General features: G+C 32.4%; 1 protein-coding gene across 5 annotated transcripts in view; it reads left to right on the top strand.

The window, feature by feature from the left end:
* FSD1L (fibronectin type III and SPRY domain containing 1 like) overlaps positions 1-22890 on the top strand; it is an 80222-nt gene that overhangs the window by 53976 nt on the left and 3356 nt on the right. For 2 of the 5 annotated variants that reach the window (XM_031961444.1, XM_031961440.1), the window contains exons 8-13: positions 97-195; positions 2220-2349; positions 3133-3165; positions 13422-13522; positions 14087-14338; positions 18068-18156. In XM_031961444.1, the coding sequence (XP_031817304.1) occupies positions 97-195; positions 2220-2349; positions 3133-3165; positions 13422-13522; positions 14087-14338; positions 18068-18156 (704 nt within the window). The remainder of the gene's footprint in view (positions 1-96; positions 196-2219; positions 2350-3132; positions 3166-13421; positions 13523-14086; positions 14339-18067; positions 18157-22890) is intronic. The other 3 variants (XM_031961421.1, XM_031961434.1, XM_031961427.1) reach the window with 3 other exon arrangements.

The following is a 22890-nucleotide window of genomic DNA, read 5'->3' as shown; positions in this document are numbered from 1 at the left end:
TGTTGATAAAAACTTCTGTTTGTTAACTGAAATATTGCACAAATAACTTACCCTAAAATTTTTAAGAAAAAAATCTGATTGTTTATGTTCTTTCAGGGTTAAAGTTTGATTCAAAATATATGAATTTCCGAGTTCGAGCTTGTAACAAGGCTGTAGCAGGAGAATATTCTGATCCAATAACATTGGAAACCAAAGGTAAAATGAATAGCTACATGTGAAACAAAATTTCTGTGACTTTCTATAGTAATTTTAAGGTTTTATGCCAGAAAGTTAAGATTGAATTTAGGAATATATCAGACTTTACTCCATTTTTCTGTCCTATAATAAGCTCTTAGTAATAGATAGAGGGGCTTTTTTTTTTTTAATTTTACTGAGATGTGTGAAAGATGCAGAAATGACATTGAGTAATCTCTATGGGTACCTTAGTCTCATTTCACTGCAGAATGTATCTCATTAAATTATGAAAGGCCTATTATATAAATTGACTTGAATGCGATGAATGCCCTTACATGTAGCTTCCTTCTAAATTTTAGAATGTTGTCAATAAAAAGTTATAATTTAAAAAATATTTTTAAAAATTAAAAAAATAAATTTGTTTCCAAGCATTTTAGGCAATGATTATGCAATGTCTGCTAGCTTTGAAATTGTCATTTTTAAAAAATTTGAGATCTTTTGTTTTGTATTTTTTTCTATTCAGTGGGGTACCATCTCATTTGATTCTCACAAAAACCCTGGGAGGTAGATGCAAATATTATCCCTTTTATATTTTGAGGAAATTGAGGCAGTTAGCAGTTAAATGACTTGCTAAAGGTCATACAGCTAGTGTTTGCATCCAGATTTGAACTCAGATTTTACTCTACACCAAATTGCCAATCAATGGATTGGCATTGGATATATCTATCTATCTATCTATCTATTTATTTATCTATCTATCTATTTATCTAGATATATCTATTTCTATATCTATATCTATATATAGATATATATACATACCACCTAATTGCTCCAATAATGTTTAATAGCTCTTTCTAAAAATATTTCTTCAGTGTATGATTCAGAATTTCTTTAAGTGTTCTAGTGTACTATACATTACTTTATCTGGGACTATAATATTCCTTAACATGAGATGTTACAACCAGTACAAGAGAATAATTTTTATAACTGCTCAATAGATAAGGTTGCCCAAGGATTTCTGATTTTACATTAGGAGTATAAGGCTAGAGATGGAAATGAACTTGCAGTCAGTCATTCAGTTTCACTCTTTTCTCACCCCTTTTTTATAGATAAAACTGAGAGAAACTTTTAAAATCTTTGGTAGATATGCATTAGTTGCATTTACCCACAGGTTACAATTCTGAAACCCATTATTTTCAGATTTCTCCTAGTAGACTGTTGTTCAGTCTTTTTTTTTTTCAGTTGTTTGACCTTTCCTGACTTCATTTGGGGTTTTCTTGGAAGAGATACTAGAATGTTTTGCCAGTTACAGATGAGGAAATTGAAGCAAAAAGGGTTGTGATTTGCCTAAGGTCATATACCTAGGAAATGTTGGAAGCCAGATCGGAACTCAGAAAGATGAGTTTTCCTGACTCCAGACCTGGCATTCTACTGTGTCACCTTGCTCCCCCTATATTTGTATACTCAGAGCTTAAACAACAGAACTTGACACAAAGTGAATGCTTGATACCTATCTCTCTATGAAATGAAGGAGTGGAAACTAAATTATTTCTGATGTCTTTCCTTTGATTCTGTGTTCTTAAATATGTTGGACAAGGTGCCATTTGTCAGGTTTCATACTCTTGTCTTAGTGCCATTCTTTTTTCTACTCTCCTCAGTCAAATCTACATATACTTGCTCTGCCCTATAAGAATGGCAGGAGATGTGTCTTGTATTGTCATGACAACCCTCAAAATGTCTGTTATCTTCCCCAAAAGATTATCTATGAACTATCATAGATAGTTTATTACATTTAGTTTACAGAAGTTTCTTCTCACAGTGACTCCATGGGAAAATTAATATAAGCACCATGAGCCTCAGTTTCTGGATCCTTTTTTGTCATAGTAAGACCAATAGTGAATTTCAGCTCTCTAGACTTTTTTTTTTTATATTTGAAATTACAAACTCCTGAAACTATGTGTGTGTGTGTGTGTGTGTGTGTGTGTGTGTGTGTGTGTGTGCTCCTTTATTTTTTTTTAACAGTTTAACATGTTGTCTTAAAATAGCACTTAACTTCAATTTGGATAGCTCATCATCCCATCTGAACTTAAAAGTTGAAGATAACTGTGTAGAATGGGATCCAACTGGAGGAAAAAGTCAAGAAAATAAAGTGAAAGGAAAGGAAAATAAAGGCAGGTAAGGAACACTTATTTTTACTTAGATTTTTTAAAATTGAGATTTCATTGTTGTGAGTCTATTTTACTTTAATATTTCATGAACTAGGTCTCCTTTTCATATATGCAAATTAAATATGCATTTAGTTATTTTTTTACATTAATTTGTAGTGATATTAAGTCTTTATACTAATGGAGTAAATCAGCAACACTGCATGCCCACTGTGTGACAAGTACTGTACTAGGTAAGTATGATACTATTTTGCTAGGTATTTGAGTTTTTTGGTTCATGTCTCTTCATCACCCTTCATAACTTCCCTTTCTTCTGTTTATCTTTGCTGTTTATTTCCTTTTAAAATCTTTAAGTATTTTGCTTTTTAAGATTGCTTTACAGTTCAGACTGTTTAGAGCAAAGTTACTTGTATCATTCTCCCATTTTTGGATTTTGCAGTTATTACCCTGAAAACTCTGCAGTGAATAAGACACTATAACACATATTAATGTGATTCTTATTCTTAGGCCAATTGTAGAAGCAAACGGTATTTATAACCTTCAGGCTACATATCATAGTATTGTCACAAGTTGCTTGAATATTTTACAGATAGAGGTTCCTTACTCTCTGATATGAAAATAAATGTTGTTTGAACTGAGATAACCTTCTATAAATGCAGATTTTAGTTTTATTAGTAAAACAATGAAAATAGTTCTCTGGAAGGTGGCCATCAATTTTATTTTTTTGTAAATTTTACATTTTTTAAAAGTAGTGATATCAGTCTCTTAATAATTGCCTGTTTCTGTCTGACAGTGTCCATGTTACTGCACTGAAGAACAATAAAAGGTGATGACATGTATCTTTATGGTTCTAGGATTTAGTATGTCTAGCTTGGCTGAAAATGTTGCAGTAATTTTCTTTTTAACACTTAGCACTGTCTAGATTAATAAGCAAATGCCAATCCTAGCAGCCTTTATCAGCCAAAATAATGATCTAATGGATGTGTTGATCGATTGTTTTATAACTGCAGCTTTTGGTTTTGTAGTACAAAACTACATAACTAATTACTTTAAAATCTTATAATAGTTTCTTTTCCCTAAACCTCCTGATTTCTTGCATTCATTCATTCGTGCCTGGATTTTGATCATTGTTATTTCTGGAATGTCTTTTGTCTCATCAGTCAATGTATATAATATAGCTTTTCCTAGTATGTTAAATTTTTGAAAGATTAAAAAATTAAAATTTGAAAGATGAAAAATATTTTTAAAGTTTTATGTGGATAATATTGGCTCAGATGCAATTTTTCAGAACATAACATTTTTCAAAATAAAGGGACAATATCCTAGATTTCTAAAGAATAATTAAAAAACAAATCTAAAGAAGAATGATTTTCAAGCAAATTGCAACATATCTCTGAATTATTTGCAAGCAAATTGCAATATATCTCTGTGGTAAAACAGATTGTTATGTTTTTACATTATCTTGCCAGTTGATTTCTTTATTTTTGGTAGAAGATATTTTTCATTTTACAAATTTTCTATTTATAAATTGTTATAAACTGTTAAAGGCTGTTAGATTTCCTGGAAGATATCTAGTCTGAATTGGTCACAAATTTTTGGATAGCCAGAAATTAGCATTTCAGGCTGTATTATTTGCTCTTTTTTAAAAAACATTTTTGAAATGCAAATGGTTTTCCAAAATCTTTCTCTTCTGTTTTGTCTGCCAAATCTTGCTTAACATAGTTGTCTATTGTATGAAGTTAATTGAAAATGTCTTTAAAGAAGAAAACAAATCTGCTTTTTTTTGTGTCAGAAAGCAGAAACGGGAAACCTCCAGCATAGGTACACTGTGGGCAGAAGGATGATATACTGAAATGGGAATATTCTCTTTCCCTTATTTTCACTGAGATTAAGTCCTAATTCTGAGTTACATTTACTTTTCATGCTTTCCCTAATTTTGTTTTCTGCTGGTAAGTACACTGTTTTCTTCTGATTATCAAACACCACAAGCTTGTTCTTCATCTAATGCTAAATGAAAATTTACAATTGATTTGTATGATGTTGTCTCACTGTTATATTCTCGTAGTCTTTGAAGCTGAAGGTTTCTTAGAATTGTCATTTTCAATCTAGTGACTGTAAATAGAAGTTGTGATATCTGATTTATTAACATCTAACCTGTAGACATCTTGCATGTATAAACTTCTCATTGTATTTTGCATTATTTCTCCTTCCCCTTTCCTCAGCTGTTTTCCTTAGGCACTTTGACCCAGTCTACTTGTCGACAGCAACAAACTGTTTAAATTAGTGTCACATAGAATCCCATAGGGATTCTTTCCTCTTATCTTGTTCTTCCTCTCTCAGAAAATATGTATATACCCCTTTCCTTTTTCTTTTATTACTCATAGTTTAGTTAATTTTATCTTAGCCAGCCTTTCTCATGAAATATACACATCTTTTTAAATTCTCTTCCAATTCTTTATCACTTACCTTACTCAGCCATCAGTCAATATAGATTTATGAAGTATTAACCAGGGAATCAAAGAAAGGTAAAATATAGTCCCTACTCTCAGGGAACTCAGTATAATGGGGAAGACATGTGCAAGCAACTATTTACAAGCAAGATATATAATATAAGTTGGAAATATTCAACAAAGGGAAGGCATTAAAATTAAGGGGGATCATGAAAATCTTTTAAAAAGGTGAGATTTTAGCTGGGACTTGAAGAAAGCCAGGGAAGCCAGAAGGCAGAGGTGAGGAAGGAGAAATTTCCAGAAATAAGAAACATCTAATGAAAATGCCTGTGTTTGGGAGAGGGGAATGTCTTGTTGAAAGGATAGCATGGAGCTCAATGTCATTAGATTGGTGCTTATATACATATAGCAAATTATGTAGCAACAAGCAATCCTTAAAACAAATGAATAAATTAATCCTCATATTACCAATCCCAATTTAGATGAGGTACCAGGTTTAGAAAGATTAAGCAGATTTTCCTAGACAGGAATATCAGAGGCAAGACTGAGAATTTTTCACTTCAAGTCTAGTGCTAAAATGCTTTAATTTAATTTTGTTTAATTGCCTTGTCTGTCAGTAATATAATTATATGGTATTTGAGTTTTCTGTTATATTTTACTGTACTGATATATTGCAGACTAAATAGTCTTTATGTATTATGTCCTGGAAACCTATCAACCATTTTTTTCCATATAGAATTAAAATAAGAGACTAGGATGAAATTTATTTTGCTTCAGCTCTAGTAAAGATGGATTTAAAATTTTTATTTTATTTTTTTACATGTATATTAACTTTTTTAATACATATGAATCATGTTGGGAAAGAAAGATCAGAAATGGAAAAACCATAACAGAAGAAAAAAAAAAGTGAGCATAGCATTAGTTGCTATTCAGTCTCCATAGTTCTCTTTCTGGATGCAGATTATCAACCGTTTATAACAGTATTTCTTAGGAAAATGTATTTGAAGTTCTGGCAAACAACATATAGCCAAACTCCTTCATACTTTGAACTCATTCTGCTGCTTCCTTTTAGAATCCTTAGCTTCCTGTAGGGCTCTGCTTAGATTTCGCCTTATTGAAATCTTTATGGATCCAATAAATTGTTAGTGTTCTTTCTCTCCCTCTTTAAATTATCTTGTATTTAATTATCTGTGTTATATCCTCCCAGTAGAATGTAAATTTCTTGAGGTCAGGGATTGCCTCATTTATTGCTTTTGTATTATCTTTATAGCTTAACATAATAACTTGTAGATGGTAGACTTTAATCACTTTTTGTCAAATTGAATTAAATTCTTACAAGACAGCTAATGTTTATTAAGCACTTAACATGGACTATATATTACACATCTACTACACTGTGAAGAAGATATTATAAGGATTATCCCACTGTTACCAGCAGTATGCAACTAGTTCTTACTTAATATAAACTGACCCTTTCCACATCCCTCCTGATCAAAGTTTTGCCTAATATCCCCTCACTTTTGGCTCTTTGACCTTTTTAGCCAATGTTGAGCAGAGGACCCTCTGGCACAGGGCTGCCTTAACAACCTCACCTGCAGTCTGCTAGGAAATCAAATTTGCCTAATGCAATTGTCTACTCATATCAGGGAAAAGAGAAGCTGTAAAGCTTTTGATTGTTTTTTTTTTTTTTAAACATTTGGGTTGAGGTCAGAGAAACCTGCTACTAAACAGTAAAATAGAAATCAAGGGAATGCTGGGGTTTCAGAAAAAGAATCCAGAGGTCACAGCCCAGAGAAACAACCCAATAGTGATTCCATGTAGTTTACATCTAAATTGTCCAGGGACCCTTTTCCAACAATTTCTTCCTTCTAATACCTTGGGGTGTTGGTTCCCTTCTCCATTTCCTACCCCTAGGATCCACTGCTGTCACTTCCTGGAATAGAATCTCTGTCTAAGGCTCTAGAGTAAGCATTATTAAAATTGGTCGTAGAATTAGTTGATTGTTTACAGGGACTCCATGAACTTAGATGAAAAAAAAAACTTTATTTCAGTATTACTGGTTTTCTTTGTAATCTTATGTATTTTATTTGTCAATTTGAAAACATTTTGAGAAGTCCATAAAACTCACTAGACTGCCAAAGGGATTTATGATAAATGATATGATAAATTTCTTGTGAAAGAACTACTATATCAAACCCTGAAGTTACTATTTTATCATTAGGGCAGGAAGTTGGGTCAAATATATTTTTAGCACCCCAAGTTAAAACTTCAAACACATTTTCCCATTGAAACATTGTTAATTATAGTGAATTGGTTTTGTTATACTCTTAATATAGTAGGATATATAAAAGTGTTTATTAATACTGTGCTAGTCATTGAGGATACAAAGATAAAATAAGTCCTTCTAAGAGTTTAAGTTCTGTCCAAAAACAATATGGGCATATATTCAACTACATAATGATGTAATTAAGGCTTTTATTAGATGACATGGTCCAAAACATTTTTACCCAGAAGTTAAATCTCTGTTGTTGAATCTTTTTAGAATTAGCTAGGCTGGTGGAAGGAAGAGCCAGAAGGTGAAGTAAAGACAGCAACTGAGACAAACTCTTCTTGAAACAATTTTGTAATAATGCCTAAAATCAAATTCTAGAGCGCAGAATCAATAAAAGGTCAGGCTGAGACGTTTTTTCATCCTAAGAAAACTTAAAAGATCAGCAAGAAAGGTCTATGATACCTGAAAGGGGAGCTAGCCCAGAATACATGTAACAGCAACAGCAGCAATAGATTTTTTTGGAGTCAGTTGAAGAAGCAGCAGCAGCAGCATCTTAGGAAACTCTCAGCCTAGAAATGGTAAAAAGATTGGCCAAATATTAAAAAACAGCTTATAGAGGATCCTTTGATGATATTTGGTTGACAAGTCTGTTGCCCAATCACAGTTCTGAGTTGAGAGTAGTGCTTGTGGTTGGACGTGAGGGAACAGGGGTCTTAGTTGGAGTTCCAAGGCAGAGAGGACATTAGCACTTAGAGCTGTCAGAGAGCAGAGTACATAGTTATATGTGGTTCCAGAGCTAAGAGGAGCTCTAGCACTTGTGGCTACAGAGAAGCAGGAGCCATTCCTATGTAAAAAGCAGAGAATATACCACAAAAGTAGTGACCACACCTTTCCCCAGATCATACCATATTTGAAGCACCAAATTACAGACCACTCCACCTATCTCAAATTAGGTCTGAAAAGAATACAAAAAAGGATAAAACTTGAGATGTTGGTTTCCTACTCCAAGTTGAGCAGAGCTCAAATTTAATGTAAAGTTCAAAGTAAGAAGAAAGGCTGGGAATTATGAGCAAACACTAAAAAAGGAATTTGATTATAAAAAGCTACTACAGTGGCAGGGAAGATCAACACACACACTCTTGGAAAGAAAGACAGCAATGTGAAAAAAGCTATAACAAAAGCTCAAAGAAAATAAGTGATAATTGGCCCTAATTCTAAGAAGAATTTCTGGTAAAATTAAAGAAAGAACTTAGAGTCACAGAGGAAAAAATAAGAAAAGAAATGAGATAGATGCAAAAAAAAATATGAAAAGAGAATTAATAGTGTGGTAAAAGGCATAAAAAATACTGAAGAAAATAATACTTTTTAAGTTTAATAGACTTGGCCTAATGGTAAAGAAAAACTCCATGAAAAGCAAAACAGGCCGAAAAGAAACAATAAAACAAAGTTAAAAGAATGAAAAAAATACTAAAAAAAAATGTGAAACATCTTATTGAAACAAATAACTGGCCTTTAAAGTAGATCTAGGAGAGATAAGAATTATTGGCCTCTAGGAAAGGCATGACAAAAAAAAAAGAGCCTAGACATGATAAGTCAAGAAATTATCCAGGAAAACAACTCTCATATTTTTTTTCTTTTTCTTTTTTTTCATTTTTTTATTATAACTTTTTATTGACAGAACATATGCATGGGTAATTTTTTTTACAACATTATCCCTTGCACTCACTTCTGTTCCAACTTTTCCCTTCCCTTGATGGAAGGCAGTCTTATACATTTAAAATATGTTATAGTATATGTGCAGAACTATACAGTGCTCTTGAACAACTCTCATATTTTACAACCAAAGGATAAAATGGAAATGGAAAGAATCCTGCTGATCACTTCTAGAATGTGATTCCAAAATGAAAACTTCCCAGAAATATTTTAGCTAAATTCCAGAACTTCCAGCTCAAGGAGAAATATTACAAGTAGCCAGAAAGAAACAGTTCAAATATTATGGCAGTACAGTCAAAGTAGCACAGGATTTGAAGCTACATTAAAGGATTGGAGGAATTGAAATCCAAATTTCCAGAAGACAAGAGTTAGGACTATGATCAAGAATTATCTAGAGTGGAGGGAGAGAGAGAAATGAATATTTACTTATATGGAGGATTTTCAAATATTCCTGTAAAAAAGGTCAGAGATGAATAGAAAATATGATATTTACATACAAGATTCAACAGAAGCATCAAAAGATACTCATAAAAGAGATAAGGTACTCAATAAAGTTAAATTATGTGCATTCCTATATGGGAAGACAATACATGCAATTTTCTTTTTAATCTGGTCCAGAAAAATTGATTAATTGACTTAAACTTTTTTTTTAAAGTTTTAACTTCTAAATTTCCTCCCTTGTTCCCCTCTCTCTTCCCTAAGCTGGTAAGCAATTTAATGTAGATTATATATGTATATATGTATGTATATATGTAATTCTAAAAATTTTTATCATTATTAGGGCAGTTAGAAGTAATCTACATAGAGGATATGTACGTGAGTCAGTTATGTTGAAATAATCAAGGAATAGAAAAGGGGATTCTCTGAGAGAAAGAGGAAGGAAGAGGTAGAATGGGGAAAATTATCTTACATAAAAGAGGCACAAAAAAGTTTTTTTACATTGGAGAAAAATGTTTGAACCTCATTCTCATCCAGAATGGTTCATAAAGGTCAGACTACACTAATTTGTACATAAAAATCTGTTTTTCTTACTTACCAAGGAAATAGGAAGGGAAGAGTTTAAGAGAAAGATGAAAGGGAGGCTGGATTAAAAGAGGTAGTGGTACAAAACAGAACTTTGAAGAGGAACAGAATAAAGAGAGAAGAAAACAGGATAAAGAGAAATAGTAATAATAACTGTGAACATGAATAGGATGAACTTACCCATAAAATGAAGGTGGATGGCAGACTGCATTTGAAATAAAATCCAACAATACTTGTTTAAAAGATACCCACTGATACAGAAAGATGTAGATTTAAAATAATGAGATGGAACAGATTCTATTATGCTTCAGGTGAAGTAAAAAAGGCAGGGTAGCAATCATGATCTTAGACGATGCCGAAGCAAAAATAGATTTAATTAAAAGAAATAAGCAGGAAAATTATATTTTGCCAAAATGTATCATAAATGAAGTAATGTCAAAATATTTTACAGAGAGTTTCTATGATAAAGGGAAATTAATCAAATTTACAAAAATAAGAACCATTCCCCAGTTGATAAATGGTCAAAGGATATAAACAGGTAGTTTTCAGGAAAAAAATGAAAGTTTTCTATAATCATATGAAAAAAAATGCTCTAAATCATTATTGATTAGGGAATTATAAACTAAAACATCTCTGAAGTACTACATCATGACTATCAAAAATCACAAATGCTGGAAGTGATATGGGGAAATAGGTACATTAATTAACTTTTGATAGCATTGTGAACTGATCCAACCATTCTGGAGAGCAATTTGGAACTATGTTCGAATGGTTATAAAATTTGATCCAGCAATACCAGTATTAAATCTGTACACCAAAGAGATAAAAGTAAAAGAGAAATGACCTACATGTGCAAAAATTTATAGTAACGTTTTTTTGTGGTAGCAAAAAATTGGAAATTGAAGGGTTGCCCAGGGAATGGCTAAATAAGTTGCAATGTATAATTGTTATGGAGTGCTGTTGTACTATAAGAAATGATGAATGGGATGGGAAGACCTATACGAATTTAAAGGAAAGTGAGCAGAACCAGGACATCATTGTACATAGTAACAGCAATGTTATAATGCTGATCAGCTAAAAATCTTAGCTACTTTGATCAATATAATGATCCAGGATAATTCTAAAGGACTCGTGATGAAAATATTCACCTCCAGAGAAAGAACCAATGAGTTCAGGCCAAATTAAAGTATAATTTTCTCACTTTATTTTTCTTGCTTTTTATGATTTACATAATGTGGGAATATGTTTTGCTTGATTTCATATGTGTAATTGATGTCCAGCCTTCTCAGTGGTTGGGGAGGTGGACTAAGAAGGAGAGAATCTGGAACTCAAAATTAAAGAAAAATAAAATGGGAATAATCATGAAATAGTACATTGGAAATGGGGAGGAGGTAATGAGGAGAAAAAATAAGTTCTTTTTTTAAATTTTTTTTTATTTAATAGCCTTTTATTTACAGGATATATACATGGGTAACTTTACAGCATTAACAATTGCCAAACCTCTTGTTCCAATTTTTCACCTCTTACCCCACCCCACCCTCTCCCCTAGATGGCAGGATGACCAGTAGATGTTAAATATATTAAAATATAAATTAGATACACAATAAGTATACCTGACCAAAACGTTATTTTGCTGTAGAAAAAGAATCAGACTCTGAAATATTGTACAATTAGCTTGTGAAGGAAATAAAAAATGCAGGTGTGCATAAATATAGGGATTTGGGAATTCAATGTAATGGTTTTTAGTCATCTCCCAGAGTTCTTTTTCTGGGCATAGCTAGTTCAGTTCATTACTGCTCCATTAGAAATGATTTGGTTGATCTCGTTGCTGAGGATGGCCTGGTCCATCAGAACTGGTCATCATCTAGTATTGTTGTTGAAGTATATAATGATCTCCTGGTCCTGCTCATTTCACTCAGCATCAGTTCGTGTAAGTCTCTCCAGGACTTTCTGAAATCATCCTGTTGGTCCTTTCTTACAGAACAGTAATATTCCATAATATTCATATACCACAATTTATTCAGCCATTCTCCAACTGATGGACATCCATTCGAAAAAATAAGTTCTTAATAGTTTTTTAAATGTTCATCAAGAAAGATAACAACAAAAAAAGGATTTGGTAGGCTTCTTCTTGGATTATCAGACCCATCTTCAAGACTTGTCTTGCTTAGTAAAATAGTAAGATTTGCTTTATCTAATATAACTGTTGAGAATCCAAGATTACTTATATACCATTGAAGCTTTGAGATAGGAATCTAGTGGAGAATTTTTTTTTTCTAAGAAGGAGGGAAGGTTTAGATCTCTTTCAGAAAGAGTAGGCAGTTCCATATGTGGAAACTTTCCCCACTAATGCAGGTCAGCAACTCATCCATTTATAATCTTACAAATGAATCAGGATTTCTGTGAGACTGAGTGAGTTGCCTGTATTCCCACCTGTATTTGGCAGAAGTAGTACTTGAAAACAAGGCTTTCTGGAAGACACCAGGATGAGTATCTGCTATACTATACTACCTTTCTTAGTGGATGATATTATTAAAATGTTTTTACTTTAATTTTTCTTTGACACAACAATTGAAAACCCTCTCAATGATGTTTGTAAGGGAAAATGCTATCACTTTAAGTTAAGCACCAAGAATATAGAATTTGAAAGTGATGTTGTATAATCTAAGGTAATCATGATGAATAATACATTTTGAAATTGTTTGGAAGCATTAACAAATTTATTTTCTTTTTAATATTGTAGGCTTATATTTTTTGGATAATATCAGAGTTTTGGAAAGTTAGTAAGAAGGTAAAAAGTAAATTACATTGCTCCCAGAACTTTGAGAGATCTTAAATTGCCAGCAAACCGTTATAGAATAAAATTTAAGATGCTTTGCATCTTATTAGCTATCTGATTCTTAGGTAGAATATTTTCATCTTTCTGGGTCCCAGTCTTTTCATTTGTAAATGCTTTCTAAGGTTTACTTCAGCTCTACATTTTATGAATATTTTTTAGATTCTTATTTTACATGTTGCGTGCTTCTGCAACATGCAGGGAGAGCAGTTGTTTATAGTTGTTTTTTTTTTAACACCTTAAAATTAATTTGACTAAGAATTGCTTATATATATCCATAATGATAAAGAACCTGGTACCTTCTTACTTTGATGGCTCTGTTATCTCATCCATTTGTGCACTCCCTCTAATTGTGCAGGCAGCCATCGTAATGTCTTGATACATACCCAGTCTTATATTATTTATTTAAAATTCAATTGCCAAGGAACTGTCATTAGCTATTATTATTCAATTTGAAAGTGGAATTGCCAATTTTTTTAGTTTTGTTTTTCTCTTTTCTCATCTTGTTTCTTACTTCTTCTTTCTGTTACAAATCTAATCTTTGTTTAGCCTGCATGATAAGTTACTTTTACCTGCTTTTTTTTTTTTTTTTTTTGGAATGATTTTTATTTGGATGGTTATCATTGTTATGTTAACAATTCTGACCAACTAAAATGATGCTATAATGTTTTGGTATAACTGAAAACCTTTCGTGGAGAAAGTTTTATTCTGTGCTCCTGACATTTTGATATTTTATGCTTTATCAAGTATCCTTATCCTGGAACTTTTTTTCCTGTTCTGTTTTGTAGAAGTGGTACACCATCACCTAAACGTACTTCAGTGGGCTCTAGACCATCATCTGTAAGAGGCAGCAGAGATCGTTTTACTGGTGAATCATACACAGTATTGGGTAGGATAAAACTTCAGATTTCATCATTGTTTTAGATAGATTGGAAGCAGTATAGATAAACTAATGGGCTTTTCTCCCCGGTAAAGACCTAAATACTTGGATGTTGAATGTATAGCTTTTTAGAAATGTTACATTAAAAATTCTCAGATTATTTCATCTTTACATTTTATTCTCCCAAAGTGACTTAATATGTCTTCTTTAAAATATCACTTCTGGAAATTATACAGTCTAATACATGTTTACAAACTAATGTTCAGGTATTACTTAATTGAGTATGATTTTGCATTTGTTGATAGTAGAAGAGTTCTTTTGCAATTATTTGTAGGAAAATATAGTAACGAAAGTCAAATGGTTGTTTCAAGGGGGTGTTCTTTGATAGATATATTTAGTATCTATGTATTGCCATGGTTCTTGCCCTCTAATCAAGATTATGCAGCTAGAATATTTAAGTTGTATTTAAGGAAAACAAGTACTAGCAAGTTTTCTTCTGGAAGATTTTTATTTATTTTTTTTTTTTTTACTGTAAAAAGACAGATCCAAATTCACCTTCTTAATGTTTTGCAGGAGACACTGCCATCGAAAGTGGACAACACTATTGGGAAGTCAGAGCCCAGAAAGACTGTAAATCCTACAGTGTGGGACTAGCATATAAAACTCTGGGGAAATTTGACCAGTTGGGAAAGACAAACACTAGTTGGTGTATCCATGTTAACAATTGGCTACAAAGCACCTTTGCAGCAAAGCATAACAATAAAGCCAAAGCTTTAGATGTTATTGTTCCTGAAAGGATAGGAGTGTTCTGTGATTTTGATGGAGGTAATTACAACTTCATAATCACTTTTTTTCAGAGCAACTGTCTTAAATTACTTGTAGCTATATTTACATTACTACTATGGCAGGAAAACCTGCATCCTAGTACAAACTCCAAAAGAATGTGTTGGAAGAGTCACTTCTAGAGATGGCAGGAAAAGTGGTGAATCTCCCAGTATTCTATACTTATTCAAAAAATGTCTGACCAAACAAGTCTTTTTAATTCAGAGATGCTGCATGGCATGGGTGGGGAAAAAAAGCATTGATCTTGGAATAAAAAAGGATAGAAGTTTTAATTTCTGTGTTAACATTTATTTTTTGTGTGACCCTGAATCACTCTGGGCCTTGGTTTCTTCAGCCACAAAATGGAAATAACACAGCCCATTCTTCCCTTATAGAAGTCTTATTCAACAAATGCTTTGTAAAGTATAAATTGTACTAATAGCAAGCTATAAAATTTTAAGAGTTAAAAGATATTTAAGGGTTCATCTAGGATAGTCACTCATCCTGTGAAAGCATTAATTCTGTAGTCTTTGATAGACAATACTTTTTCTGAACCTCTACTGCTAAAGCACTTTCTGCTATATAATACAAACAAAATATAATAAGGGCTTAGAAACATGACTATAAGGATCAAAAGAGCCAGAAATGTTTAGGCTGATAATGAGTTATTTTCTACCTACTTCATATGTTTATAATTGTTGTTAATAATTCAGGCCAACTACTATGGTGCATATGCCTTAGTGTATTTTAAAGCATTACATCTATAGAATTTTTTTTCATGTTTTATTATTTTATTATTTACTAAATATCATTGGGCCAGGGTCAGGGATTATAGCATACATTGCCTGCATTTCATCTACTATGTTAATTTCTCATTTACTCACCCTTACTTCCTCCCTAGAGGGCCCACCTAAAATATACTGGGAAGGACTTAGCTTGAATTCAGAATCACCTCTTTACTTTCTCTCATTTCTTAGAAATATCTTTGCAGTTGTGTACACACCCAACTACCTCCCCCCGACATACACCCATACATACACTAAAGGAAGTTCTCAAGTTGGATTTATAACTTCAGTATAAGAATTGGCTCTAAAGTATGGGTGGGTGTAATATAGAACTAGGCACATTCTTTGCCAAATGTACCACCCTATCTCTTTTTGGAGGGGGAAGCACAATCTTTTGGGGGAGGGCTAGTGGCTACAATAATGACACAGTTTGAGAGATGGTAAATATATATATATATATATATATATATATATATATATATATATATATATATGCCATTTTCATCCTAACAGTTATTTGTAAGATATTCTCTTTTATATACAGGAAATAAATATAAAGTTATGTAAGGAGTAGAAGTAGTGACACCTAGAGGGAAATCCGGAAAAGGTCTCTTAAAGTATTTGAACCTTAAGGGAGCGAAGAATTCTAAAAGTCAGAGATGAGAAGTAGGGAGAGTATTCTGTCCAAGGAGTCACTCTGTGGAGACAGATGATGGGATGTCTTGTTTTAGGTAGGCTGGCAGTTCTTTAGGATAGTTAGATATATGATTCATGGGTGAGAAATGGGGTTCAAAATGTAGATTTGGAATTTGTTAGTTTGAAGTCATGAGATATATGAAGTCATTCTGATAGAGTAAATGTAGGGAGATGAGAAGGTAGAGGACAACTTTTGAGGGGGGGAGGAAGGCTAGGCACACTCTCAGAGGCCAAGAGAAACAAGAAAAGCAAAGGAAATAGAAGTACTAGCTTTCAAATGAGGAGAAATGGAAAAATACAGTATTATAAAGCCAAGGAATAGAGAATTTCAAAAGACCTAGGGAGTGGCAGTCAGTATCATATGTTCCAGAGGGGTTGAATATACCTGCATGCCAGCTAGAATCATAAAAAATAAGACTTTCCATCTTGTTTCCTTCCAAATGAAATAAAAAAACTTTTGAATACCTATTCTGTCCATTACTGTCCTAAGTGCTTAGGGGATATAATAATTAGTCAGAAAAATAGAAGACTTAATTTAAAAAAAATATTGTAAGGTCACAAAATGCAGAAAACATTAAAATAAGTGTGGTAATTTGTCAGGCATTGTCCATGGAAAAGGCATTGAAAAAATTAGATTTTAGTCCCAGCTCTGCCACAGATTGGCTTTGTGACTCTAGGAAACCTATCTTTTTAATTATCAGTTTCTTTATTTGAATAAATAGAAGCAGTGGATTGGATGATCTTGTCAAATCCCTTTTAGCGTGTATGTGTGTGTGTGTGTGTGTGTGTGTGTGTGTGTGTGTGTGAATCCTTTGTTGTTGTTGAATCATTTCAGTTATATTCAACCCTCCACGAATCCACTTTGAGTTTTTTAAGCAGAGATACTAGAATGTTTTGCCATTTCCTTCTCCATCTCATTTTATAGATGAGAAAATTGAAGGAAACAGGTTAAGTGACTTGCTCAAGCTCACTCAGCTCTTGTAAGGGTTTAAGGCTGGATCTGAATTCAGGAAAATGAGTCCTCCTTATTTCAAACCACTCTGCTTTATCCACTGTACCTACCTAGCTAACCCATGAATTCTTATAGTCATTGTTGTATTTAAGAAATGATCATTCCAACTCTAAGGATAATGAAAGGGAAAGTTTCATTGAAGAGATATTTTGGGTTTTGTTTGGTTTTAAGCAAAGATTTTAAATACAAGATTTAGATTGTTTGAGAATAAGGGGAAGATAATTTCAGTTCAAAATAAGATGAAAAGAAATGTGTTGGAAATAAGAATGTAAAGGGGAGGGTTGTGAACCTGGATGGTATATAGATTATGACAACTGGGTTTGAGTAGATGGTATCACTGTAAAGAAAATGATAACCTACCTAAATGTTGTACATGGTAACAAGAAGACTATATGATGATCAATTTGATGGACATGGTTCTCTTCAACAATGAGATTATTCAAACCAGTTCCAATTGTACAGGGATAAAGAAAACCATCTACATCCAGAGAGAGGACTGTGGGAGCGGAGTGGTTCACAACATAGCATTTTCACTTTTTGTTTTCTTGCATTTTATTTTGCTTCTCTTTTTTCTTGTGTGCCATGATAATTGTATAAATAAATATATATGCATATATTGGATTTAACATATTTCTGCCGTGTTTAACATATATTGGACAACTTGCCATGTAGGGGAGGGTGAGGAGGAAAGAGGGGAAATTGGAATATAGGGCTTTGCAAGGGCTAATGTTGAAGAATTGTTCATGCATATATTTTGAAAAAAAAAAAAAAGATAGTTGCATGGCTAAAACCAGGAGATAATTATAGAGGTCATTTGAGCTATATTGAGAAATATCCATTTAAATATCAAAGAAACAAACCAAATTATGTCATTTTTTCAGTTTCATTGCTTTAATTTATCTTCCTGCTTTGTTTATAAACACTTGTACTTGAATGTGAGTTTAGAGTTTGTGTTTAATTAATGAATTTTAACAGCCAAATCATATCAGATTCTTAGAGATTTCAGGTGCAAAAATTTACTCACATATTTTAGTGGTGTTTGCAACAGAAGAGTTGTTATTAATGTTCAAAATCTAAGCCAATACAATTTTTAGAGAAACAATTTTACAGTTATTATGTATTTAATTTCCAGTGTTGGACTATTAAACTTTGAGATTTTCCCCCTAATTCTTTGAGAATTGGGGTTGGGTTTTCTTTTCTGTAACTGATTTTTCTTTCTTCCTTTTTTTTTAATTTCAGGTCAACTCTCCTTCTACAATGCAGCCTCAAAGCAATTATTGTATTCTTTTAAAACAAAATTTACACAACCAGTGCTCCCTGGTTTCATGGTTAGTATTTCTATTTTCATTTGATAACTTTAAGAAAATAATGTGTTTTATTATTCAGTGTAATTAATCCATATTCTCTGTGGATATGTCTGTGAATGTGGATGCCTGTGTCTATGCTTAGTAGTAGTTTTTCTAATTTTAGATTATGTCAAATAGAATGTATCCCATAAGTAACATTTATATGTTTTTTTAATCAGATCATACTGATTTCAGCTTCCAGTTTTGGATGCTTCGAAAAATTCCTGAAAATCCTATTACAGCCTACCTGTTGCCATTTTCCTTTCTTCTCATTTTCTTCTAGTAAATTTTAAAATGTTAAGTCATCTTGGGTCTAGAATCAACCACAGTACCTTCAGTTCTGTCAAAAACTGTTCTCATTGGAATAGCTCATAATATGTTTCTTAACTTGCTTCTTGGCAAACTACTCTGTGAACTTTTCACCTATGTAAACATACCTACTCCTAGTTCTTGAGGTCTTAACCTTCTAACTGCATTTCTTCACAGTGTTTTTTTTTTTGTGGGGGGGGGAGGAGTATTACTAGGTTCTTTAAAGAATTTTTAAATCAAGTTTTTATACAAACAAAACCAATGTAGTCAAGATTAGATGGGAAGCATACTGAAATCAGCATGAACTGATAAAGAAACATATAAATGTCACTTATGGGACACATTTTATTCTACATAGCCTAAAATTTAAAAACTAATACTTTCAGCAGAGACAAAGGCATATATCACAGAAAGAGTGGATCAATTCCACCGAAAGTTGAAAAACAATTTTTACAGCCAGTACTTCTGATAAAAGCCTCATTTCTAAGATATATAGAGATTTGAGTCAAATTTATGAGAATATGCCATTTTCCAAGTGATAAATGGTCAAATGAAGAAATTAAAGCCCTCTATAATCATATGGAAAAAGTGCTCTAAATCCTTATTGATTAGAGAAATGCAAATTAAAATAACTCTGAAGTACTATCTTATGACTATCAGGTTAGCTAAGATGACAGGAAAGAATAATGACAAATGTGGGAAAATGGTAATGTACTGTTGGTGGAGTTGTCAACTGATCCAGCTATTCTGAAGAGCAATTTGAAACTATGCCCAAAGGGCTATCAAACTGTGCATCCCCTATGATCTAGCAGTGCCTCTACTATGTTTATATCCCAAAGAGAGCATAAAAGAGGGAAAAGGATGCACATGTGCAAAAATGTTTGTGGCAAGCCCTTTCTGTAGTGCCAAGGAACTGGAAACTGAATGTGGATGTCCATCAGTTGGAGAGTGGATGAATAAGTTTTGGTATAATAATGTAATAGAATAGTATTATTCCGTAAGAAATGATGAACAGACTGATTTCAGAAAAGCCTGGACTTACATAAACTGATGTTGAGTGAAGTGAACAGAACCTGGAGAATATTGTAGAGTTAACAGCAAGATCATGTGATGATCAACTGTGATGGACTTAGCTCTTTTCAACATTGAGGTGATTCAAGACAATCCAGAAAAAACTATGAAGATGGAAAAAAGCATACTATTCCTATCTTTTGTTGTTTTAATTATTTTGTTATTTTGTTGTTCTTGTGGTTTTTCCTTTTGTTCTGATTTTCTTTCTCAATGTGACTCTTGGAAATATGTTAAAAATTGATTGTACATGAGTTTGCTTGCTGTTTTGGGGTAGGGGATATAAGGGAGAGAGGGAGAAAAAGTTAATTGGAACTCAAAATCTTTTTTTTTTTTTTTCAGAATACTTGCAAAGACAGTTTTCAACATTGACTCTTGCAAAAAGTTTGTGTTCCAAATTTTTCTCTATCCTTTCCCCCCTCCTCTCTCCCCTATACTGTACATCAAATAATCCAATATAGGTTAAACATGTGCAATTCTTCTATACATATTTCTACATTTGTCATGCTGCGCAAGAAAAATCACCTCAAAAGGAGAAAAAATGAAAAGAAAAAAAAAACAAGCAAACAAACAGCAGCAGCAACAACAGTGAAAATAATGTTTGTGTTCTATATTCAGTCCCCATAATTCTTCCTCTGCATGTGAATGAAATTTTCCATCACAAATATATTGAAACTGCCTTGAATCACCTCATTATAGAAAAGAGCCAAGTCCATCACAGTTGAACCATCACATAATCTTGTTACTATATATAATGTTCTCTTGCTTCTACTCACTTCACTTAGAATCAGTTTAAGGCCTTTCCAGGCCTTTCTGAAATCATCCTGCTGATTGTTTCTTATAGAACAATACTATTCCATAACATTTATATGCCATAACTTATTAAGCCATTCTCTAACTGATGGGCAGTCACTCAGTTTCTACAAACATTTTTGTACATGTAGGTCCTTTTCCCTTTTTTATGATCTCTTTGGGATTCAATGATGGTACTGCTGGATCAAAGGGTGTGCACAGTTTGATAGCCCTTTGAGCATAGTTCCAAATTGCTCTCCAGAATGGTTGGCTCCAGGAACTCAAATCTTTAAAAATAAATTTTAAATCTTAATTGATTTTTTGAAATATAACTTTTATTTCTGAATATATCTTCTCTGTTCATTGAACCATCTCTTGTCACAAAAAAAGAAAACAGTTCAGCAAAAATGTGACATTCCCTCCCCATCCCAGATTAAAAGAAATCTTGACAATATCTGAAAAAGTGAAGTTTGTATATTAGGAACAATTTTGGTCATTATAACTTCATAATATTTCATTTTACAAATTCTTTCCATTTATATTGGTGATATTGTGTTTATTGTTTTCTGGGTTCTGCCAACTTCATTCTGCATAAGCAGTCATGTAAAACTTCCCATGCTTCTCTAAATTCTTTACATTCATTGTTTCTTATAGTTCAGTAATATTCCATTACACTTAGGTATAAGAATTTCTTTAGCTATTCTTCACACTATGGATATTTACTTTATTTCTCTTTGCTATCACAAGAGGCCTGCTATGAATATTTTGGTATATATGAAACTTCTTTGGAGCTTATATCTAATAGTGCAATCTATGTTCTGGTTACTTTAGGCTATCAGAGAATCTATGAAAAAAAAAACTACAGTTTTGTTTCCTAGAAGCAAACCCCAGAACAATAATCCAGTGTTCAGGCTGTCTTACTGGAGATAGTTATATAGAGTATCTTGGCCATTGTAAACCAGATCAAGCCAAAAGTTCTTGGTAGCTGTTGTTTTTAAATTGGACTGTTTTATGTATTGTTATAGTGCTATTATTTTTTTCAGTGTCTTCTTAAGTATGTTGTTGCCTAATGTTCCTTAAAACTCCAATGATATTGAGGCAAATATATTATATTAAAAAAGGCTTTTTTTTTTGGTAGGGGGAATAGGGAGAAGAGTTTTCGTGCATAAAATTCTATCACATGTTAAACTGCCTATCTAGCTTTCCTCGCATCATAATCATTAAGATTAGTTCTTCTAAACTTTTCTAGAAATTTGGTTGATTTTTGAATTCTTATTCTGTCATCTAACTTGTTAGCTATATATTGTGTAATTTGCAAATATGATCAGATATAAACTAAGGTTTATGATTTCATCTGTGTCATTCATTAAGATGGTGGTTGACATACAGCAAAAGTATCACTAAACTACAGTGTTCATGTATTTTTATGGGTTTTCTTGATTGTTGCTACTATTGTTTTGTTTTGCATGAATTTGATGTCAGACGAGTCCACTTAGATCATTAAAAACCCTAACTCTGCTTTCTTAATTTCTCTTTCATACAAGTTAAAACTTCAACTAGGTTTAAGTTTCTAGGAACATATATGTGTGTGTGTGTGTGTGTGTGTATGTATATACATAGCTTTTTTAAAATTCTTTTGTCAAATATAGACAGGACTTGTAAAATTCTATAAAAATAAATTTTTTAAAAGCATAAATATAGATTTGTCTGAAATTAAAATTTATAATATTGTGGGAATAATTTGAAACAATCTCATTGTTTGCCTTTAAAAAGTTTCTCATCAGCATAGGTAATAAGTCCTGTTTGTTCCTGTCAGTTGGATGACGATAGCTTGCTAGATGTCTTAAAGCATAAGTTGGATGACAGTTTTTTTTAAGAGATTTTGATTCACAAGGATTGTTCTAGGTGAACTCTGAATATAATTCTTTATGTCTAGAGTATTTTTTTTTCCTTTTTTGTGAGCAGCTATCTGCTAACAAGAATTTGCAGTATATGTGCTTTTTAAATAAAGGCTTTTGGTTAAAGTGAAGAAAGGTAATTTCACACAGTTGTTGATTTTACAAATTAGAGGCTTAGTAAAATATTTGTTAAAATGTCCTCAGTAAATATTAAAACAGCTAGTGACATAATTTATGTTACTAGTACTTAGTATTTCTTTAGAACAAAGGTTCTTAACTTTAAAAATAACATCCCTTTAGTAAGATGTTAAAACCATTTTTAGTATTTTTTTACGTTTTAAGCTCTAAATTCTATTCCTCTTCTATCTCTTCTTTCCCTTTCTTTTTCTCAGAGATGGTAAGCAACCAATATAGATTATATATGTGTAATCATATAAAGTATTTTCACATTAGTCATTATGTACCGTTTCTTAACTTTGTGTGTGTGTGTGTTATAGACTCCTTTGGCAATGTGGCAAAGCATGGACCTAATCAGAGTAATATTTTTAAATGTATAAAGTGTATAGAATTATCAAAGGAAAGAATTATATTGAAATGCAGTTATCAAAATATTTCTTTAAAACAAGTCCATATATCCTAGGTTAAGAAC

The sequence above is a fragment of the Sarcophilus harrisii genome, chromosome 1, assembly GCF_902635505.1.
Source record: "Sarcophilus harrisii chromosome 1, mSarHar1.11, whole genome shotgun sequence".
Lineage (NCBI taxonomy): Eukaryota > Metazoa > Chordata > Mammalia > Dasyuromorphia > Dasyuridae > Sarcophilus > Sarcophilus harrisii.
Note: the sequence above shows the minus strand (reverse complement) of the source record. Positions and strands in the feature narration are given on the sequence as shown.